This window comes from Giraffa tippelskirchi, chromosome 5 (genome assembly GCF_054371585.1).
Source record: "Giraffa tippelskirchi isolate mGirTip1 chromosome 5, T2T-mGirTip1v1.2.pri, whole genome shotgun sequence".
In the NCBI taxonomy this organism is placed as follows: Eukaryota; Metazoa; Chordata; class Mammalia; order Artiodactyla; family Giraffidae; genus Giraffa; species Giraffa tippelskirchi.
In genome coordinates, this window is record NC_137279.1 from 167,825,526 (window position 1) to 167,850,559 (window position 25,034).

General features: G+C 37.3%; 1 protein-coding gene across 6 annotated transcripts in view; it reads right to left on the bottom strand.

Moving 5' to 3' along the window:
- LOC145504461 (sterol carrier protein 2) overlaps nt 1–25,034 on the bottom strand; it is a 112,534-nt gene that overhangs the window by 17,481 nt on the left and 70,019 nt on the right. For all 6 annotated transcript variants that reach the window (XM_081485281.1, XM_081485286.1, XM_081485282.1 and 3 more), the window contains 2 exons: nt 7,878–8,031; nt 949–1,051 (listed from right to left, as the gene is read on the bottom strand). In XM_081485281.1, coding sequence (XP_081341407.1) covers nt 949–1,051; nt 7,878–8,031 — 257 coding nt within the window. The remainder of the gene's footprint in view (nt 1–948; nt 1,052–7,877; nt 8,032–25,034) is intronic.

Sequence of the window (25,034 nt, forward strand, 5' to 3'; positions counted from 1 at the left end):
GCAATCACACCCATAGCACAATCACCTTAAGATGTTAAGAAATCCTTTGTGCTACAATAAGGGAGTTACAAGATATGCACAATGTTTGTCTTCACACTGTGCCTCTAACATGAGTGAACTGCACACTTTAAATATTTTGAATCTTTTTACTTCAGCCCACTGGTCAGTTTCATAGATGTGTAAAATTAAAATCAATTATGAAATCCCAAGATGTCTTTAATGAAACAACGATGTAAATGTCTAATTTTACCCAAGGGAACAACTCTCTTTTTGGAGAAAGAGTTATTATTAGGTTGCTTTAGTATGATTATTATCTATCAAGAACTAATTACCATACATAGACATAGGTCCACAAATATAAATTTAAAAATTCAACATGTATTGTATGATCCTAGTTATGTAAAACTGTATATTCATATACACAGAGAGATGTCTGAAAGAATATCAACTACTGTTAACCCTTTAGGGAGCTCTCAGTAATGGCATTTAAGGAGAATTTAAATTTTTCTTATTTGTATGATTCTGTATAATTCTCTTGATGAGCTCATTTTTACAACAGGAAAAACAGATTTGAAAACTCTGAAAAACTCAAACGCAAAAAATTTCTTTTTAGAAGGACTTTTAATATTAGATGCTTTTAAGGCTCCTTAAATATTATTCTTTTGAATGATTCTAAGTAAGATCTTTTTAAACAGAAAGAAATTACATCAAAACAGATTTTAATCCCTTTATATAACTCAAATCTGGAGATTTACATATCTCTGAATGCACTTTTACCAGAATTACAAGGAAGCCATAACAGACACTGAGAAATCTAAAATACACTCGATACTTGACAATATGATATAAATTTTCAACTTATACCACTTCATGGCAACACACGAAATCTGTATCTGCTTCCTCTAGCCCATGGTTCTCCTGGTAGTATTTTACATAAATTGTACTTACATCTTCAAGCTTCTTCTCAATCTCCTTAAAGACAAGATTTGCCTTAAATCCATCAGCTGCAGAGCTGGTTGGAGCAGCCTCAATTTGATGAGTTCTAAAAGAACTGAGGAAAATAATCGATTTCAATCCATGGTGCCACATAGGTACTAGGTACTACGTTTTTCAACATTTATATAGTAAATGCTGTATAAATGTAGTAATTTTCAAAAACTCTAACAGAGATGTTGGGACTTTCACCCAAAGGAAATTGTTTTTAAGCCAATAAAACAATTAACCTTTTCTTCTCTTTGTTCAACAAATACTGATTGCTCCCCAAGTGGTAAGCACTGTCCTGAAAAAAAGGGTAAACCAACGAATCTACCCTCATGAAGCTTTTATGCCAGTGAGGGAGACAATGAACATGCAAAAAAGTAAAGAATATAGTTACTATGAAGAAAATGAGGCAAGTTACGAGGATATAATGAAAGTATATTTATGTGTGTTGGGTGGCTTGTTTTAGAAAGCCTAATCAGATAGGCCTGTCTGGGGAGGCGATATTTAAATTAGGTCTTAAATTTTGTAAATGAGCCCACCATGTAAAGATTTAGGCAGGAAAGTCAGTTCTACATTTTCAGTGTAAAGAATGGGATATAGAAACTAGCTTGGCAGTTAAAGGAAGTATAAGAAGGCCAGCATGGATGGAGCAGGGCAGAGAAGAAGGATCTAAGGTCACAGGAACACACAGGGCAAGATAACAAGGGGCTTTATAAGGCATAGTTCAGAGTGAGGGTTTTATTTTAAGTACCATGAGAAGAAATGTAGGGTATAACCTGGAGAGTAGCACAATCCAATTTACATGTCTAAAAAAATAAATCTGACTGCCACCTGGAAAATGGACTACAAGAAGGCAAGTGGGGAGGCAGGGAGACCAATTTAGAGGCTACAGTCCCCCAGGCAAGAGACGATGGTGATTAAACAGGGTATAAGGAAGTGAGGAGTAAGCAGAGGCTGAACTCAATATTTGTTAGCTATAAGACATGAATTTAACAACCATCTGCCTATTGGTTGTTTGTTACTTAGGGAACAACTACAGATAAATGACCTGATATGGCAGAAGGAACATAGTTCCTACAGGTACAAAGGCGTGGGTTAGAATCTCAAGGCTCCTCCACTCGGTAGCTGTATGATACTGAGCAAGCTACTTCATCTCTGTGCAACCTCTTGCGGGGAGGCAGGCAAGAAGGTGGTCAGTGCCAATGACTTTGCAGAATTAAATGGAATCCTGTGTGGAAGGTATGTAGCACAGATCCTGGCCCATGGTAAAAAATGACAGCCACAACTATTACAGGCTGCAGAGGCTCAAGTGTTAGACGCTGAAGTAAACTCAAAGACTGTGGAAGGTGAGGGTGCCTTAGCATTTTAAGTAACTCCTCTGAAATAACACAAGCATTCTGGTTGTGGTTGGGCTGGGACAATAAACACAAGAAATATATACTTGAAGGAGTCAAGAGCGTAGCAGCTTCTCAGTAAGCAAAGCCTTTCTCTCATTTCTCTATCCTCTCTCCTTCCTTCTCTCTTTCTCTCTCCCCACTCATCCCACCCATTTCTCCGTTCTCTTCCCTTCTTTCTATCATTTCATACATGTTTAATGTATGAAACTGCTTGCCACATGCCAAGCCTTGTTCAAGGCACTGGGAATATAAAGGCAAACAAGTCAGACCCAGTCCCAGTCCTCACTGAGTTTATATTTTTCCAGGGTAAAAAGAAATAAACACACAAAAATAACTGAAAATATTAGAAAGCAAACAAAAACAGAAACCTACTTTAGGTAAAGCAGTCAAGGAATGATGTCTCTGACCAACTGAATTTAAGCTAAGACCCAATAAAATAAAGAAAAAGAACTAGCCATTCAACGAGGAAACTGCAAAGATCCTGAGAGAGAAAAAGAGTTTGTTATGTTAAAAGAAAGTAAAACAGGACCAGTCACTAGAGTACAGTAAGGTGGGGGGAGAATTGGGCAGGGACCAGACCATGTAGGCCAAAGCAGGGAATTCGAGAACTCACTGAAATGATTCAACAGGAAAGTGAAATAGTTTGATCTGTGATTATTCTTACAACAGTGTGCAGTGGCCAGGCTGGGATGCAAGAACTTAGGTGGGGAGAGAGTTATGAGGCTGCTGAAGTGGTCCAGATAGGAAGTGGTGGTGGTCTGGACTACAGTGGAAGCAGTCTGCCAGAGGAAATGAAGAGAAGGAAATGGATTCAAAATAGATTTTCAAAGGCCTTGCTGCTGGGAATGAGGGAGATCTAAGGGGGAGGGGAAAGACCAAGGATGATTTAAGTGTTTGGCCTGAATAACTGAGGGGATAGCAGTGCCATTTATTGACAAAACAAAGAATGTAGTGGGAGTAAAGGGGATCAAAGTTCCATCTCAAGCACAGTCAGTATGTGAGATAAGAAGGCAGCTGGGTATGAGAGTCTGGAGCCAGAAGAGGTCTAGGCTGAGACAAAGTGGGTAGTCATTAGCATAATGAAGGTATTTAAATCCATGTGAACAAACAAGCTCATCTTAAGGGCATTATAGAGAAAGATGAAAGGCTAGGACTTGATTATTTACAAGTGTGGGAGAGAAGAGGTGGCAGCAGCCAGTGATGCAAGAGGAGAACTAGAAGAGCACGGTGTAACAGAGGTGAGAAAGAATTCCAAAGGGAGGGAGGAGGGAAGCAGGAGGAAACTATGTCAAAGGGCAAACTCCCACTGGATTGGCAACATGACTTTTCAGGTGACTTTGACAAAATCAATTTTAAGTGAGTGCTGGAAGGCAGAAGGCAGAAGATAGTAAATTAAAGAGTGAATAGGAGAGGGAAATACAGACAGTGTGGCTCTTTTGAGACATTACTTTTAGGGGAAGAGTGAAATGGAGTGGTCTCTGGAGGGGGAGGGTGGCATTAAGGAAGATTTGTTTTTGTTTTTAGATGAACATATCACAGCATGTTTGCCTGATGATGGTGATGAACCAGGGGAAAAGAGAAGTCTTGAGAAGGTGAAGGGGGATGAGATCTAGGAGCCTGTGAAAGAGGAGACTCATAGAAGAAGAGATTAGATGGGTGTAATTCTAGATATGCAGGTCAAGAAGCAACAGTTAGAACCAGACATGGAACAACAGACTGATTGCAAATTGGGAAAGGAGTACATCAAGGCTGTATATTGTCACCCTGCTTATTTAACTTATATGCAGAGTACATCATGCAAAATGGTGGGCTGGATGAAGCACAAGTTGGAATTAAGACTGCCAGGAGAAATATCAATAACCTCAGATGTGCAGATGACATCACCCTTATGGCAGAAAGCGGAGAACTAAAGAGCCTCTTGATGAAAGTGAAAGAGGAGAGTGAAAAAGCTGGCTTAAAACTCGACAATCAAAAAACGAAGATCATGGCATCCGGTCCCATCACTTCATGGCAAATAGATGGGGAAACAATGGAAACAGTGAGAGATTTTATTTTCTTGGGCTCCAAAATCACTGGAGATGGTGACTGTAGCCATGAAATTAAAAGACACTTGCTCCTTGGAAGAAAAGTTATGACCAACCTAGACAGCATATTAAAAAGCAGAGACATTACTTTGCCAACAAAGGTCTGTGTAGTCAAAGCTATGGCTTTTCTAGTAGTCATGTGTGGATGTAAGAGTTGGACTATAAAGAAAGCTGAGTGCTGAAGAACTGATGCTTTTGAACCGTGGTGTTGGAGAAGACTCTTGAGAGTCCCTTGGACTGCAAGGAGATCCAACCAGTCAATCATAAAGGAAATCAGTCTTGAATATTCATTGGAAGGACAGATGCTGAAGGTCCAATACTTTGACCACCTGACGTGAAGAACTGACTCATTTGAAAAGAACCTGATGCTGGGAAAGACTGAAGGCAGGAGGAGAAGGGGACAACAGAGGATAAAATGGTTGGATGGCATCATCAACTCAATGGACATGAGTCTGAGCAAGCCCTGGGAGTTGGTGATGGACAGGGAAGCCTGGCATGCTACATACAGTCCATGAGGTCACAGAGAGTTAGACTCAACTGAGCGACTGAACTGAACTGAACTGAATTCTAGATAGGTCAGTAAGCCTTGGGATGGACGATGAGGGAGTTTGGGTCTAATAGCATCTGTTTTTTCAACAAGGTACAAGGAAAAGTAACCAGCTAAGAAGGAGGGTCAAAGATGGTTTTGGAAGGCCTGTGTGTGTGTGTGCTCATTCATGTCCGACTCTTTGCAACCCCATGGACTGTAGCCCACCTAGCTCTTCTGTCCATGGGATTTTCCAGGCAAGAATACTGGAGGGGGTTGCCATCCCCTTCCTCAGGGGATCTTCCCAATTCAGTGATTGAACCCAAGTCTCCTGTGTCTCCTGCACTGGCAGGTGGATTCTTTACCACTGCACCACCTAGGAAGCCCTTGGAAAGTCTAAGGGGTTGAAAAGTGAACCTACTAGAGGAGTCATATTAACATCACAATGAGGAGTGGAGGTACGCTCCCACCAAAGCTGAAATGCACACAGCTCTCAGACCCTGGCAGGCTACCTAATGCGTGCCTGCATGCGTGAGAAGTCGCTTCTGTCATGTCCAACTGTTTGCGACCCTATGGACTGTAGCCTGCCAGGCTCCTCTGTCCATGGGATTCTCCAGGCAAATATACTGGAGTGGGTTGCCGTGCCCTCCCCTCCAGGAGATCTTCCAGACCCAGGGATAGAATCTTCGTCTCTTCTATCTCTTGCATTGGCAGGGGGGTTCTTTATCACTGGCACCACCTGGGAAGCCCTAGGCTACTTCATACTTCCATCCATTTGCCCTTGCCACTTCCTGTGTCTGGAATATCCCTCTCTTAGCAAACTGCATTTTACCCTTCAGGATCCAGGCCAGGAAACTCTCTTTCTATGAAACCCTACTAAATGTCAGCTTCTCAAGAATCAGATACTACAGCTTAAAAAAAGAAAATCTAAAAAAAAAAAATCTTATTTATATCTCCAATTCTTGGCACAATAGGTATTCAGTAAATCATGAATGAATGGAACTGAATTACACTGAATTCTTGCTTAACCAAATTCTAATTTTTTCCTGTTCCACTGAGAGCAGAGTTAGCTATGGTACATCATCTTCTCAGTCAAAAGTCTGAATGAGTGGCTTAAAATCCTCCACAAGCCAATTTCATTTTATTAATAGTCTAATTTTTCAGCCTTTACTCATAACCATCACTGCGCCCTTCTGCAAGCTTGCCACTTCTTCCTAATTGTATGTGATAAAATAATAATGAACACTTTTCAGTGTACGTACAAAGTATCTTGATACTTCATTGGGGCAGAGTCCAGACTAGTTCCAACAAGTCACAGATAATTATCTTGCTTGTGTTGAAAGCTCATCAAGCTAATAATGATTAACCAACTTTTCATCCAGATTAGGAAAAAAATATATGAAATTATAACAATGTTTTCTGAAAATTCCTATTTATTTGATATGTGCCTTGCTTTAGGGAAGTTGAACTTACACAAACTCAGAAAAGAGATTACTCATCTTACAAAAGGATGCTCCTCATGATGTCTTAATATTCAAAGTTTTTTTAGTAGAAACTGAAGTCTGACTATATTTTTTTACTTGGTTTATACATAAGTTTTCTGGAAGAAATCTAGTATATAAAATGTTAGAAGGGACTCTGAAGACTGTTTAGTATATGAATTCCTTCTATGCTTCCTGAAATTTTTATTCTAAGGCCTAGAATACAGGCACTTTTCAACAATGTCAAAGATCAGAAGCACAGATAGCCAAAAACCAGGAACTTTGTACTCAGATAGATGAAGGTTAGAGTCCTGTCTGCTATCACTTAAGACTCTTTAGATAAATTATTTTAACTTTGACTATCAATTTTCTTACCTATAAACAAGGTACAAAACTTACCATCTGTGCCTTTTATGCGGATTAAACAAAGACATGCAGACAAAACACCTATTTTAGTCTCAGTGCTCATATCAGGCCCTCAAAAAGTGGTTGTTAAAGAACTATTACAACTCAATAACAAAAAGACAACCCAATTTTAAAACACCCAAAATATCTGAATAGGTATTTCTCCTAAGATATACAAATGGCCAGTGAGCACATGACAAGATGCTCAACATCAGTATCCATTAAGGGAATGCAAATCAAAACAACAACGAGATATGACTTCATACCCACTAGGATAGCTAAAATAAAAAAACAGACAATAACAAGTGTCAATGAGAATGTGAAGAAATCAGAACCCTTATAATGGAATATTATTCAGCCATTAAAAGGAATGAAGTACTACATTCCTTTTTATAACACAGAGGAACCTTGAAACATTATGCTAAATGAAAGCAGCAATCACAAAAGGCCATATATTTTATGATTTCATTTATATAAAATGTCCAGAATAGGCAAAGCCTTAGAGACAGAAAATAGATTAGTGGTTGCCAGAGCCTGCAAAAAGTGAGGATGGGGAATGACTACTAATGGGTACGTGGTTCCTCTTCTTTGGGCGTATTAAAAATGTTCTAAAGCTAATTGTGGTGAAGAATGCACAATTCTATGATATACTAAAAACCACTGAATGTATACTTAAAATGGTGGATTTGTGCCATGTGAACTACGTCCCAATAAAGCTGTTAAAAATATTCCCAGCTAGCTCTGGCTTCTGGTTTAGCATTCTCTCTCTTTTCACTATGCTGCCTCCTTTTTGAACAAAATTTTCCTAAGGCTGGTTAACGTTGAAAGTTAATTACCAGCTTTAACATTTTAAAGCCAAGTTATTAAAGCAAAGTAATGAGATACTTGGTCTCTTTTAAGTACTAACACAATAAAACTGGGACTTTTTTTTTACATGTACAACGTAACCGTTGCGAAAAGTCAGAAGGGTTCATAACCAAACTAAATCCAGAATGCCACTTACCTGGCAGCTTCAGGAAAGCCCATCTTGTACAGCGTGACAACGGCAGCTCCTCCAACGCCTAAGTTATGCTGCAGGGCAACCTTTGCACCAGGAACTTGCCTTTTTCCGGCTTCCCCTCTCAGCTGCCAGCAGAGTTCAGCGCACTGAGCCAGACCTAACAAATCGAACACAGAACAGTCAGATTCCTTTGGTTTAGAAACGTGAAAGAAAGTGAAAGTCCCTTAGTCTCCTCGGACTCTTCGCAATCCCATGGACTGTAGCCTGCCAAGCTCCTCTGTCCACGGAATTCTCCAAGCCAGAATTCTGGAGTAGGTAGCTGTTCCCTTCTCCAGGGAATCCTCCCAACCCAGGGATCGCAATGCAGGTGGATTCTTTACCGTCTAAGCCACCAGGGAAGTTCCAAGCCCCAGTCATCTTTCTCAAGTAAAGGAACGGCTAACATTTAAGTGTGACTTTTAACTAACCCAATTTATTCAGCCAAGATCATGATTACCTAAAAAATAACTTCTCTTAAAAGCCTGGAGGGTTTTTGCAGCTAGTCATTTTTTCTCCCTGAATAATCTCTGTATTTAGAAGGTATGCAGGCTTAAGACATTTGGAAAAAGCAGTGGCCACAGGAATGGAAAAGGTCAGTTTTCATTCCAATCCCAATGCAATGCAATGCCAAAGAATGTTCAAACTACTGCACAATTGTACTCATTTCACACGCTAGCAAAGTAATGCTCAAAATTCTTCAAGCTAGGCTTCAACAGTATGTGAACCGAGAACTTACAGATGTTCAAGCTGGATTTAGAAAAAGCAAAGGAACCAGAGATCAAATTGCCAACATCCACTGGATCATAGAAACAGCAAGAGAATTCCAGAAAAACATCAACTTCTGTTTCGTTGACTACGCTAAAGCCTTTGACTATGTGCATCACAACAAACTGGAAAATTCTTAAAAAAGAGATGGGAATACCAGACTACCTTACCTGCCTCCTGAGAAACCTGTATGCAGGTCAAAAAGCAACAGTTAGAACTGGACATGGAACAACAGACTGGTTCCGAATTCGGAAAGGAGCATGTCAAGGTTGTATACTGTCACCCTGCTTATTTAACTTATATGCAGAGTACATCATGAGAAACGCTGGGCTGGATGAAGCACAAGCTGGAATCAAGATTGCCGGGAGAAATATCAATAACCTCAGGTGTGCAGATGACACCACCCTTATGGCATAAAGTGAAGAAGAACTAAAGAGCCTCTTGATGAAGGTGAAAGAGGATACTGAAAAAGCTGGCTTAAAACTCAATGTTCAAAAAACGAAGATCATGGCATCCAGTCCCATCACTTCATGGCAAATAGACTGGGAAACAGTAGAAACAGTGAGAGACTATTGGGCTCCAAAATCACTGCAGGTGGTGACTGTAGCCATAAAATTAAAAGATGGTTGCTCCTTGGAAGAAAAGCTATGACCAACCTAGACAGCATATTAAAAATCAGAGACATCACTTTGCCAACAAAGGTCCATATAGACATGAATTTGAGCAAGGTCCAGGGGATGGTGAAATACAGGGAAGGCTGGCGTGCTGCAGTCCGTGGGCTCGCAAAGACTTGGACATGACTGAGTGACTAAACAACAACAACAAAGAAATTCCCTGTGCTCTTTAAATTTACCCAACCTGTCATTTTTTGGCAATGTTGAAAGAGAAAACACTGAATATACAGTTCTCTGGCTGAGGCAAAAGAGCATAAAAATAATTTAATTTTACCATTCTTAATATATCAAAAGAATATAATCTAGGATTGGGAATTGGCTTTACCTAAAAAATTTAGCTAGTATAGGAAATTTTCCTATTACTCTTCTCAAAATGTTCCTAGAAAGAATGAGTTGTTGTACAGACCTATTCACAAGAATAGCACTGGATTCATAAAAACTGTATTTTGTCCACTGGATAATAAAATCAGATTTTTAGAGTTGGAGAGAACTTACAAGCCCCCCCTAAAAGTGAGTTCCCTTTCTGAGTTTATGATTAATCTCTTTATCCAAAACTTGTCTCCTTTGCCCTCAATCCCTTTCTTGTCCCCTCAATCCTCTGCTAACTGAACACTAATTAGAGTCAGATGATGAAGATTACTGTTGTTGATAACATAGTTACTGTACTAAAATTGCTGTTGTATATACCATTATTAACATACAAACTCAGGTTATTTTTCCTGGCCAGATGAATGCACAGACCCCCAAGCCATGGACCACCTGCCCTGAGAATCATAAACCAAACACATTCTGACTCCCAATACCATGATTGAATAATGTCACATAAATGTCACAAGATGATGATTAATTCCAGCCTTTGTCCTTCCGCTTTAAAACATCCCTAATTCAAAGACTAAAATGGAGTGGATCTGAGACTTGTTTCTCACTCTCTTTCATGGCTGCTTTGCTGCAAACACCCACTGTTAGAATTTGGCTTTATACGCCAAATGATGGGCATGTGGCCCTTGTTTAGTCAAAACATTAGCAATGAGAAACTGTAAGAGAACTGTAAGATTAAGTAATTTGTGAATGGAGACAAAGCAGGCTAATTCCAGAGTTGAGATTAGAATCCAGGTCTCCTGATTTACATTTGTTTTTCTCCCATACCAGCTATTTAAGGACAGCTTAAGAATGTTCTATCAGGAAAGACTGGTTTCATTGTCCTGAAGGCACAGCAAATAGGTCTACCTGTAACATCTGTTCTTACACCCATCCCCAATCACAGCATCTGATTCCCAAGTACCTATGACAGTTTTCTTTTTTTTTTAATTAAGTTTATTTATTTTTAAATAAAAACAAAGAAGAGCATTTTTAATGATAAAAGGTACAATTCACAAAGAAGACAGACATCATAAACCATTAGACACCTAACAACAAAGAAACAAAGATACATAAAGCAAAAGTCAGAAGAAATAGAAGGGAAAAGAAAAATATATATAATCATAGTGACACATATCAACATTTCTCTGAGAATATTTTATCAAGTGCAGAAAAAGTAATAAGAGCATCTTGAATGATGTCATTAATAGTTTAAATACAATAGATTTCTATTTATATTAATTTATATTAATCTTATATCCTACACAAATATATTTAAAATTTTGTATCTAATATATTGTTAATAGATGTCCATAGGACATTTAGAAAAACTGGCAAAAAGATAAACATTACTAAATTTTAAAAAGTAGAATTTTTTTGTGTGTGATTCAGTTACACACATACACATTAGTTTTATCTTCCATTATAGGTTATTACAAGATATTGACTATAGTTCCCTGTGCTATACAGTAAACCTCTAATGCTTGTTGCATATCTATTTTTTTAAATTAGAAATCTAGCATTCTATTCATACTAAGTCAAACAAGTGGAATCAAAATGTTAGGCAAAAATTCATGTTTTCTAAAATATATATATTATACATATTATTTATGTATATGTATACAAGAGGTTTTCTACTATGCTTGACAAAGTCTTGAGAAAGAACATCAAAAAAAAAAAAAAGAGATGGGGAAATTGGAAAACATAAGACAGTTTTCTATATAACTTCAACCTCCTCAGGAAATTTAACTGCCATTTCTCCTTTGTAGGCAATGTCTACGTATCTTTACAGAATATATATTTTAAACACTGTTTTAAAATAGGTAATTCTATATCTTGGAATGATTTTTTTTGAATTGTGAACATTTTGAATATTAAGGTCAAAGTGAATAATTCTAATATATCCAAACTTTGGAGCAATCAATTTTACTTGAAATCTGCCAAATAAAAAGCTTAAACATTCATGAATACGTAAGATAAAAAACAGCATTCAAACTGGTCTTATGAATACACAGGTGGGGAAATAGGGCGAGTCCTTGTTCCAAAAGAACAAATATACATACTTTACAAATATTTGAGAAAAATACTCAACTTCACCATGATCAGATAGAAAGATACCACTTTAACCAATCTCCTTAGTCAGGATGTTTACAAAATGGAGCTTATCAACACTGTGGAGACTATGGCAACACAGTCACCTTCATACACTATGGATAATAGTTTAAACTGGCACAATCTTTTTAGAAAGCAAAGTACAAAATTATTAAGAGCATTTAAAATGCCTTGAAAACCATTCTATGAAAATAATCAAGCACAGGAAAAGTCTTACACACAAAGCTATCCGTTCATCAAATTCTTGGAAGTGAAGTCGTTCAGTCGTGTCTGACTCTTTGTGACCCCATGGACTGTAGCCCACCAGGCTCCTCCATCCATGGAATCTTCTAGGCAAGAGTATTGGAGTGGGTTGCCATTTCCTTCTGCAGGGGATCTTCCTGACCTGGGGATCGAACCCAGGTCTCCCGCACTGCGGGCAGACACTTTACTGTCTGAGCCACCAGGGAATCCCATAATAACAAAAATAAATCACCACACTAGTAGGCACTAATACTCTTAGAACAGTGAAAAACTAGATATATACAAGTGAAATAACTGTGGCATAGTTATATAAAGTATGATCTAGTCATATGACAAAGTACTAGATTCCTATTTGAAATGAGTTTACAAAAATTTTAATAATTTAGGAAAATGCTTATGATATAATCTTAGTAAAAAATGCAAGGAACCAATTAGATATTCATCTACCCATTCATCCAACAAGTATTTACAGAATGCCTATTATGTGCTGATACTGCTCAAGGCTCAGAAGATCTAATAAAGCAACACAGCCTATTTAAGAAATAGAAAGTTAAGCAATGAGGCTAGAGGGTATTCAAGACAGCCAATGAGAATGAGAGAGAAGAGCGTGGAGGGGTTGGGGAGGGACAGAGAGAGAGAGAACATGAATGTACCGGAAGCACCAGATTTTGCAGTCATCTCAGTCACACCATACCACTGATATTTTAGAAGATGTGGTACACTGCATTAAATCTCTACTCATGATTTGCTTAACTCACGTGTGGCAAGAAAAGAAGGAAGGAAGGGAATAAAGATTGATGTTAACTTATTTATTTGCTTTTAACAAAAGATGACTGACACTGAGAAAACATACTAATTATATGAGCTTTCTGGTTATCTGTTTCAGAATAAACTGGCACTTCTTATACTTCTAGAATCTATAATAGATCTGTAAAGGGTGGAAGTCAAAAGCTGGCCTCAGAAATCCATTTGCCAAGAAGGCACAGCAGACAGTTACAAAAGCATTTACATGAGTAACATTTTTTCTTTTTAATTTTCCTTCCTTGGATAATTTCTGGCACTGAATTGAAAACCATACTTTCCCTCTCCTTGGAAAAAAATAGACTATCAAACATGAACATGATACATTTATAAACTGTGAATGGGCACAGGAATAGGCATCCTGTCAAAGAAGTATATTCAAATGGTAACCTACTTCTTAAAATCTCTTGTGAAGGATAAAATTTTTTTTTAACCTTATTACCTCATTTTACTACCATCTTGCTTCAAAAATTTCCTCAGAAGATGTTGGAAAATCTTTTTATATAAAAATAAATAGCTTAGGACTCAGCTACATAGGCATAAAGTCTGGTTGCTACCGAAAATAAACTATTCAAACATGTATCAACCAATCCACTAAGTACTGAAGATACAGAGGATTCACAGTGTAATATGAAGTGCTATTAAGATGAGTACTAAATGCTATGGAAATCTACAGAATGAAAAAAATTACAGGAAATAATATCTTGAGATATTATCTGAACTCTTTTGTTCCTCCTGCCTCCTTGAACCCGTAACTCTTCGTATGCCATTAAGACAGCCAAGTACAAAAAAGTAATAATTTAGCTTTAGTTTCAAATTAGACATCTAAAAGTCTTGGCATAACAACATAAAAAAAGCACGTTTTTCTATTGTTGGAGCCTGGCTTTTTGAGAAAGCAAAGATTTGTTGAGCTTCAAAGGGCAAAAAGCTTTAATGGACTCAGCATACACTGAAAAAGCATATTCTATGTGATGACAGCAGGTGGAAATATGAATTTACACAAAGGAATTAAGTGGCAACTACATTAACCTTAAACAGATAAGGTTTTCTTATTGTTTAATTTCTTTAAAAGATAATTGATTATTTAAACAAAAATAATAATTTCTTGTGGGCTTTATAACATATGTAAAAGAAAAATTCACAACTACAGTATTGTAAAGCCTGGACAGGAGAAACGGAAATACACTCTTGTAATGTTCTTTTACTATTAGTGAAGCAGTATAATAACACTTGAAGACAGGCTATAATAATAAAGACAAGATGGAGAAACAAAAAGCAATCCAAAACTAGGCTGAAAAAAAGAGAAACAGGAATAAAGAACAGCAAGGACAAAGAGAACATAAACAGCTATACTAATAATCACATCAAATGCAAACAGTCTAAATACCCCAATCAAAAGCAGACATTGCCAGTGCAGAGCAGAAAAACAAGAACTAATTAAATGCTGCCAATGCACTTAAAATATAAAATCACAAATAGGTTAAAGCTTAAAAGATAGAAAAAGGTATACCACGTTAGCACTGGTTAAAAATTGAAAGCTAGAGTGGCCATATTAAATCAGCCAAAGTAGATCTCAGTGCAAAGACTTGCCAGAGCAAAGAAGGCCATTTCATGAAGATACAGGGGAAAATGTAAAACTGTCTTTATCCACAGATGATATTATTATCTATGCAGAAAACCTGATGGCGTTTTTAAACAACTACTAAAATTAATAAGTGAGTTTTAAGCAAGGCTACAAGATGAATATACAAAAAAATGATTATATTTCTACATACTAGTAATAAAAATTTGAAACTGAAAAAACACCATTCACAACAGCACCAAAAATATGAAATGCTTAGGGATAAATCTGACAAAGATGTGCAAGACCTATATGGTGAAAACTATATTTCTGAAAAAAGTTAAAGCCCTAAATAAATGGGGATATATATTTTGTTTATGGGTCAGAAAATTCACTATTGTTTGAGTCTCAATTTGCTCCCCCAAAAATCTATACATTCAACTTAACCCTAATAAAAATTACAGGAAGGTTTTCTGTAGAAATCAACAAGCTGATTCTAAATTTCTATAGAAATGCAAACAACCTAGAACAGCCAAACAACTCTGAAAAAGAATAAAGTTGAGGGCTAAAGCTACCTAATTTCAAGAACTGTTATAAAGGTACAGTAATCAAAACAGTACAGTACTCATGTAAAGACAGTAAAGACAGACAAACTGGTTAACTGGAAAGAAAAGAGAAACCAGAAATAACACCCACATATTTAGGAACTAAATCAGTAGATCTTTGACAAAGGCAATACAATGGATAAAGTAGAGTTTCCAATAAATGGCACTCCAACAACTAGAAATCACTATGTAAAAAATGGACTCAAATTAATACTTTGTATCATACATAAAAATTAATTAAAAATGGGTTACAAATCTAAATGTAAGGCTGAAAGCATAAAACATGTAGGAAAAAAACATAGGAAAAGATCTTTGTGACCCAGGGTTAGAAAAAGATTTCTTAGACAGGACTTCGTCAAAAGTAAAAACTTCTGCTCTTTAAAGACACTAGTAAGAGAATGAAAAGGAAAGTCACAGACTGGGAGAAAAATCTTTGCAAAGCATATATTTTGTAAAGAACTTTTACACAGGAATACAAAGAACTCTTAAAATTCAACAAAAAGAAAAATAAATTTTGTAGCCAAAATGGGCAAAAAGTTTGAATAGACACTCCATAGAAGAAGATATCGGAGAAGGCAATGGCACCCCACTCCAGTACTCTTGCCTGGAAGACCCCATGGATGGAGGAGCCTGGTAGGCTACAGTCCATGGGGTCGCTAAGAGTCAGACACAACTGAGCGACTTCACTTTCACTTTTCACTTTCATGCATTGGAGAAGGAAATGGCAACCCACTCCAGTGTTCTTCCCTGGAGAATCCCAGGGATGGTGGAACCTGGTGGGCTGCCATCTATGGGGTCGCACAGCGTCGGACACGACTGAAGTGACTTAGCAGCAGCAGAAGCAGAAGAAGAAGAAGATATACAGCAAATAAGCACCTAAGAAGTTGTTTAACATCATTAGCCAGTAGGAAAATGCAAATTAAAGTCACAAAAAGATGCCACTACATACTGATTGTTGTTGTTCAATTGCTCAGTTGTGTCTGACTGCAGCATGCCAAGATTCCCTGTCTTTTACTATTTCCCAGAGTTTGCTCAAACTCATGTCCATTGAGTCACTGATGCCATCCAACCAACTCCTCTGCTGTCCCCTTCTCTCCTGCCTTCAATCTTACCCAGCATCAGGGTCTTTTCCAATAAGTCATACTGATTAGAATGGCTAAAATTTTTAAAGCTGACCATTCCAAGTGCTGACAGGGCTGTGGTCAAACTAGAACTCTCAAACATTGCTGGTGGGAAGGTAAAATGTCATGACCTCTTTGGAAATCAGTTTGACAGTTTCTTAAACGTTAAGCACACAACTGGCATATGATCTGACTTTGGCTCAGATCATGAGCTCCTTATTGTAAAATTCAGACTTAAAATGAAGAAAGTAGGGAAAACCACTAGGTCATTAAGGTATGACCTAAATCAAATACTTTATGACTATACAGTAGAAGTGACAAATAGATTCAAGGGATTAGATCTCATAGACAGAGTTCCTGAAGACTTTGGACAGAAGTTTGCAACACTGTACAGGAGACAGTGACCAAAATCATCCCGAAGAAAAAGAAATGCAGCAAGCAAAATGGATGTCTGAGAAGGCCTTACAAGTAGCTGAGAAAGGAAGAGAAGTGAAAGGCAAAGGAGAAAAGGAAAGAAATACCCATCTGAATGCAGTGTTCCAAAGAATAGCAAAGAGATAAAAGCCTTCTTAAGTGATCAAGGCAAAGAAATACAGGAAAACAATAGAATGGGAAAGACTAGATATCTCTTCAAGAAAATCAGAGATACCAAGGGAACATTTCATGCAAAGATGGGCACAATAAAGGAAAGAAATGGTATGGACCTAACAGAAACAGAAGATATTTAAAAGAAGTGAAAAGAATACACAGAAGAATTGTGTCTTAATGACCCAGATAACCACAATGGGGTGATCACTCAACTATACCAAACATCTTGGAGCATGAAGTCAAGTGGGCCTTAGGAAGCATTACTATGAACAAAGCTAGTGGAGGTGACAAAATTACAGCTGAGCTATTTCAAATACTAAAAGATGATGCTGTGAAAGTGCTGCACTCAGATGCCAGCAAATTTGGAAAACTCAGCAGTGGTCATAGGACTGGAAAAGGCCAGTTTTCATTTCAATCCCAAACAGGGGCAATGCCAAAGAATGTTCAAACTACTGCACAATGGCACTCATTTCCCACGTTGTTGTTGTTCAGTTGCTCAGTTGTGTTCACCTCTTTGAAACCCTATAGACTGCAGCATGCCAGCCTACCCTGTCCTTCACTATCTCCCAGAGTTTGCTCAAACTTATGTCCATTGAATCAGTGATGCCATCCAACCAACTCATCCAACCATTTCATCTTTGGTCATCCCCTTCTCCTCTTGCCTTCAATCTTTCCCATGCTAGCAAGGTAATGCTCAAAATCCTTCAAGCTAGGCTTCAACAGTAAGTGAGCTGAGAAATTCCAGATGTACAAGCTGGATTTAGAAAAGGCAGAGGAACCAGAGATCAAATTGTCAATATCCATTAATTACAGGAAAAGCAAAGGAATTCCAGAAAAATATCTACTTCAACTTCAGTGAATATGCTAAAGCCTTTGACTGTGTGGATCACAACAAACTGGAAAATTCTGAAAGAGATAGGAATACCAGATCACCTTACCTACCTCCTGAGAAACCTGTATGCAGGTTAAGAAGCAACAGTGAAAACTAGGCATGGAGCAATGGACTGGTTCAAAATTGAGAAAGGAGTATATCAAGACTGTATATTGTCACTCTGCTTATTTAATTTATATGCAGAGTACATCATGCAAAATGCCAGGCTGGATGAATCATAAGCTGGAATCAAGATTGCTGGGTGAAATATCAATAATCTCAGATATGCAGATCACACCACCCTAATGGCAGAAAGCAAAGAAGAACTAAGGAGCCTCTTGATGAAGATCAAAGAGGAGAGTGAAAAAACTAGCTTAAAACGCAACATTCAAAAAACTAAGATACATCTGGTTCCATCACTTCATGGCAAATAGGTGGGAAAACAATGGAAACAGTAACAGACTTTATTTTCTTGGGCTCCAAAATCACCGCAGTCAGTGACTGCAGCCACGAAATTAAAAGACACTTGTTCCTTGAAAGAAAAGCTATGACGAATATAGGCAGTGTATTAAAAAGAAGAGGCTGGTTATCTGGATGCAGAGGGGGCTGGTGGAGAGACTGAGAAGAGATATCAAGCCCTGAGACTTTGGAGTGGGAGCACTGACTCCAACACCCTAGACTACCAGAGAACTAACCCTAGAAGGTATTATATAGTGAGAACTCACACAAAGGAAACCACTGTAATACAAGACCCAGCATCACCCAACCACCAACAGCACCCCGTGCTAGACACCTCATCTAAACAACAAACAAAACAAAAATACGAGCCCAATCATCAGCAGACAGGATTACTACCTCACTCAGTCTTGCCCACAAGAGGAAAAACAAACAAAAACTCAGCACAAATCTCACCTATAAGAAGCTTATACAAACCACTAGACCAAACTTAGAGAGCAGAAACCAAAAGGAAGAAAGAATTCAACCTTGAAGCCTGGGAAAAGGAGACCTCAAACACAATAAGTTAAAAAATAATAATAATGAAAAGGCAGAGAAACAGTACACAAATGAAGGAACACACTAGAAACACAGAAGTCCAAATGAATAAAGAGGAAATAGGCAAACTACCTGAAAAAGAATTCAGAATGAGAGTAAAGATGATTAAAAACCTTGAAAGCAAAATGGAGAAAATGCAAGAATCAATTAACAAAGACCTAGAACAATTAAAGAATAAACATGCAGAGACAAACAACACAATTACTGAAATTAAAAATACTCTAGAAGGAATCAATAGCAGAATATCTGAAGCAGAAGAACGAATCAGTGAAATGGAAGATACAATGGTGGAAATAACTTCTGAAGAGCAGAATAAAGTAAAAAGAATGAAAAGAACTGAGGACAGTCTCAGAGACCTCTGGGACAATATCAACCACACCTACATTTGAATAATAGGGGTCCCAAAAGAAGAAAAGAATAAGAAAGGGTATGAGAAAATTTTTGAAGAGATTATAGTTGAAAATTTCCCCATCATGGAAAAGGAAATAGTCAATCAAGCTCAAGAGGCACAGAGTCCCATACAGGATAAACCCAAGGAGAAACATGCCAACACACATACTAATCAAACTAACAAAGACTAAACACAAAGAAAGAATATTAAAAGCAGCAAGGGAGAAGCAACAAGTAACATACAAGGGAAACCTCTTACGCTTAATGGCTGATCTTTCAGCAGAAACCCTGCAGGCCAGAAAGGAATGGCAGGATATATTTAAAGTACTGAAAGGGAAAAATCTACAACCAAGATTCCTGTACCTGGCAAGGATCTCATTCAAAACTGATGGAGAAATCAAAAGCTTTTCAGACAAGCAAAGGTTAAGAGAATTCAGTACCACCAAACCAGCTTTACAACAAATGTTAAACAGAGTTATATAGTCAAGAAATACAAGAGAAGAAAAAAGATCTATAAAATCAACCCCAAACAATTAAGAAAATGGCAATAGGAACATAAATATCAATAATTACTTTAAATCCTTAAATGTAAATAGATTAAATACTCCAACCAAAAGACACAGACTGGCTGAATGGATACAAAAACAAGACCTATATATATGCTGTCTACAAGAAACCCACTTTAGACCTCAAGACACATACAGACTGAAAGTGAGAGGATGGAAAAATATATTCCATGCAAATGGGAAGCAAAACAAAGCTGAAGTAGCAATCCTCATATCAGACAAAATAGACCTTAAAATAAAGAAGATCACAAGAGATAAGGAAGGACACTACATAATGATCAAGGGATCAATCCAAGAGGAAGACATAACAATTGTAAATAACTATGCACCCAACATAGGAGCACCTCAATACAAAAGACAAATACTAACAGACCGAAAAGGAGAAATTGACAGTAACATAATAATAGTAGAAGACTTTAACACTCCATTCACACCAATGGACAGATCATCAAAACAGAAAATCAATAAGGAAACACAAGTCTTAAATGATACATTAGATGAGATGGATCTCATTGATATCTTCAGGGCATTCCATCCAAATGCAGAAGAATACTTCTTCTTATCAAGTGCACATGGAACATTCTCCAGGATAGACCGCATCTTGGGTCACAAATCAAACCTCAGTAAAGTTAACAAAACTGAAATGGTATCAAGCATCCTCTCTGACCACAATGATATGAGACTAGATATCAATTACAAGAAAAAAACTGTAAGAAACACAAACACGTGGAGATTAAACAACACATTTCTAAATAATCAACAGGCTACTGAAGAAATCAAAAGGGAAATCAAAAAATTTCTAGAAACAAATGACAGTGAAAACACAACTACTCAAAACCTATGGGATGCAGCAAAAGCAGTTCTAGGAGGGAAGTTTATAGCAATACAATCCTACCTCAAGAAACAAGAAAAGCATCAAATAGATAGCATAACTTGACAACTAAAACAATTGGAAAAAGAAGAAGAACAACAACAACAACAAAATAAGTAGAAGGAAAGAAATCATAGAGATCCGAGCAGAAATAAATGAAAAAGAAATGAAAGAAACAATAGTAATGATTAATAAAACTAAAAGCTGGTTCTTTGAGAAGAAAAACAAAATTGACAAGCCTTTAGCCAGACTCATCAAGAAAAAAAGAGAAGAACTGAATCAACAAAATTACAAATGAAAAAGGAGAGGTTACAACAGACCATGCAGAAATATAAAGGATTATAAGAGACTATTATCAGCAACTATATGGCAATAAAATGGATAACCTGGAAGAAATGGACAGATTCTTAGAAAAGTTCAGTCTTCCAAGGCTGAACCAGGAAAAAACAGAAATTATGAACAACCTAATTACAAGCCCGGAAATTGAAGCTGTGATCAAAAATCTCCCAAAAAACAAAAGCCCAGGACCAGATGGCTTCACAGGAGAATTCAATTAAACATTTAGAGAAGAGCTAATGCCTATCCTTCTAAAACTCTTTCAAAAAATTTCAGAGGAAGGAACACTTCCAAACTTATTCTATGAGGCCACCATCACCCTGATACCAAAACCAAAGACAACACAAAAAAAGAAAACTACTGGCCAATATCACTGATGAATATAGATGCAAAAATCCTCAACAAAATTTTAGCAAACAGAATTCAGCAACACATCCAAAAGCTCATACACCATGATCAAGTTTGGTTTATTTCAGGAATGTAAGGATTCTTCAATATATGCATATCAATCAGTGTGATACACCATATTAACCAACTGAAAGATAAAAACCATATGATCATCTCAATAGATGCAGAAAAAGCCTTTGACAAAATTCAGCACCCATTTATGACTAAAACTCTTCAAAAAATGGGCACAGAAGGAAACTACCTCAACATATTAAAGGCTATATATGATAAGCCTACAGCAAACATTATTCTCAATGGTGAGACTGAAAGCATTCCCCCTAAAATCAGGAACAAGACAAGGGTGTTCATTTTCACCACTATTATTCAACATAGTTCTGGAAGTCCTAGCTACAGCAATCAAAGAACAAAAACAAATAAAAGGAATCCAGGTTGGAAAAGAAGAAGTAAAGCTCTCAGTTTGCAGATGACATGACACTGTACATAGAAAACCCTAAAGATAGTATCAGAATATTACTAGAGCTAATCAGTGAATTTAGCAAAGTTGCAGGATACACAATCAATACACAGAAATCACTTGCATTTCTATATACTAACAATGAAAAATCAGAGAGAAATTAAAGCATCAATCCCATTCACCATCGCAACAAAAAGAATTACATATCTAGGAATAAACTTACCTAAGGAGACAAAAGAACTGTACACAGAAAATTATAAAACACTGATGAAAGAAATCAAAGATGACATAAACAGATGGAGAGATATTCCACATTCCTGGGTAGGAAGAATCAATCTTGTGAAAATGACTATACTACCAAACACAATTCATAGATTCAATGCGATCCCTATCAAATTACCAACGGCATTTTTCACAGAACTAGAACAAAAACTTTCACAATTCATATGGAAACATGAAAGATCCCAAATAGCCAAAGCAATCTTGAGAAAGAAGAATGGAGCTGGAAGAATCAGCCTTCCTGACTTCAGATTATACTACAAAGCTACAGTCATCAAGACAGTATGGTACTGGCACAAAAACAGAAATATAGACCAATGGAACAAGATGGAAAGCCCAGAAATAAACCCATGCACCTATAAGTACCTTATTTTTCACAAAAGAGGCAAGAATATACAATGGGGCAAAGACAGCCTCTTCAATAAATGGTGCTGGGAAAACTGGACAGTTACATGTAAAAGAATGAAATTAGAACTCTTCCTAACACCATACACAAAGATAAACTCAAAATGGATTAAAGACCTAAATGTAAAAACAGAAAACATAGGCAGAACACTTGACATAAATCAAAGCAAGATCTTCTATGACCCACCTCCTACAGTAATGGAAATAAAAACAAAAGTAAACAAGTGGGACCTGCTTAAACTCAAAAGCTTTTGCACAGCAAAGGAAACTATAAGCAAGGTGAAAAGACAACCTTCAGAATGGGAGAAAATAATAGCAAATGAAACAACTGACAAAGGATTAATTTTCAAAATATACAAGCAGCTCATACAACTCAACACCAGGAAAACAAACAACCTAATCAAAAAGTGGGAGAAGACCTAAATAGACATTTCTCCAAAGACATACAGATGGCTAACAAACACATGAAAAGATGCTCAACATCGTTCATTATTTGAGAAGTCCAAATCAAAACCACAATGAGATATCACCTCACACCAGTCAGAATGGCCATCATCAAAAAGTCTACAAACAATAAATGCTGGAGAAGGTGTGGAGAAAAGGGAACCCTCTTGCACTGTTAATGGGAATATAAACTGATACAGTCACTTTGGAAGACGGTATGGAGATTCCTTAAAAAACTAGGCATAAAAAACACCATATGACCCAGTAATCCCACTCCTAGGCATATACCCTGAGGAAATCAAAATCGAAAAAGACACAGGTACCCAATGTTCACTGCAGCGCTATTTACAATAGCTAGAACATGGAAGCAACCTAGATGTCCACTGACAGATGAATGGATAAAGAAGTTGTGGTACATATACACAATGCAATATTACTCAGCCATAAAAAGGAACGCATTTGAGTCAGTTCTGATGAGGTGGATGAACCCAGAAACTATTATACAGAGTGAAGTGAGTCAGAAAGAGAAAGATAAATATTGTATTCTAACACACATATACGGAATCTAGAAAAATGGTACTGAAGAATTTATTTACAGGGCAGTGATGGAGAAACAGACATAGAGAATAGACTTACGGACATGGGGAGAGGGGAGGAGAGGGTGAGATGTATGGAAAGAGTAACATGGAAACTTATATTAACATATGTAAAAAAGATAGCCAATGGGAATTTGCCATATGGCTCAGGGAACTCAAACAGGGGCTCTATATCAACCTAGAGGGGTGAGATGGGGAGGGGTACGGGAGGGAGGTTCAAAAGGTTTGACAGAAAACAACAAAATTCTGTAAAGCTATTATCCTTCAATAAAAAAAAAATTTTAAAAAAATGTAGAGACATCATTTTGCCAACAAAGGTCCGTATAGTCAAAGATATGGTTTTCCAGTAATCATGTATGGATGTGTGAATGGGATGATAAAGAAGGCTGAGTGCCAAAGAATTTATGGTTTCAAACTATATTAATGGAGAAGAGTCTTGAGAGTCCCTCGGACTGCAAGGAGATCAAACCAATGAATCATAAAGGAAATCAATCATGAATATTCAATGGAAGGACTGATGCTGAAGCTGAGGCTCCAATGCTTTGGCCACCTGATGCCAAGTGCCAACTCATTGGAAAAGACCCTGAGGCTGGGAAAGACTGGGGGCATGAAGAGAAGGGGGCAACAGAAGATGAGATGGTTGGATGGCATCATTGAGTCAATGGAAATGAGTCTGAGCAAACTCCAAGAGAGAGTGAAGTACAGGGAAGCCTGGCATGCTGCAGTCCATGAGGTCACAAAGAGTTGGACGCAACTGAACAACAACAAAATGGACAACTCATTCACCAGCTTTTCCTTTTAAGCTTTTTTGTGGAAGGGGGGCAGTTAATTTCTTGTTTGCTCCATCTGTTTTTGCCATCTTAAGCAACTACATTGTTAAACAGTTGTTGCTGATTGTTTTTGACCAATCACTCTGAGGAAAATACTGTTTGCATTGGGCATATTCTCTTTGGGTTACACAAAGACAAACTTTTTGAGAATGGTTTACCAGAGAACTTCCAGACAGGTCAAATAATGACAAGCCACTAAGTATGGGGCTTTGAAAGAACTTCAACTCAGTTTTGACTTCTCCGGTGCTGGGTAATATGCTAGTTTTCACCATGACTGCAGGCTCTTGTTTGCAAGGCTACCATGGAGCTGGAGAAAAGGACTGATATCAGAGCAAGTGAAAAGTGCCACAAAGCTTGCTGTTCTTACAGAGATAGAGCTGTTGACTTCTTTTTAATAAATGTTGCTCCAGATTGTTGTAAGCCTTTGATTAATTACCAAAGATCTGAAAAAATTGATCTTGACAATTTTTGCAAGTGTTCTTGGTAATTTTGTAACAGAGAGTATTTTCAGATGTTGTTATTCTGCCACTCTTAGTAACATCACTCTTGTTCACCTCCTTTTTAGATTACTTTTAAAGATATTTTAAACATATTAAACTATTTAAAGCAATAATAATAGTAATAGTATAGTGTGGGGTTTATAATATATTCAGAAGTACATGTATGACAATAATAGCGCAGAGTATCAGGGTATATGGAAATATGCTGTTAGAAAAATTCCTGTAAGTAAAATTGTATGACATTATTTGAAGGTATACCATGGTAAATTAAAGATGCATGTTGTAAATCCT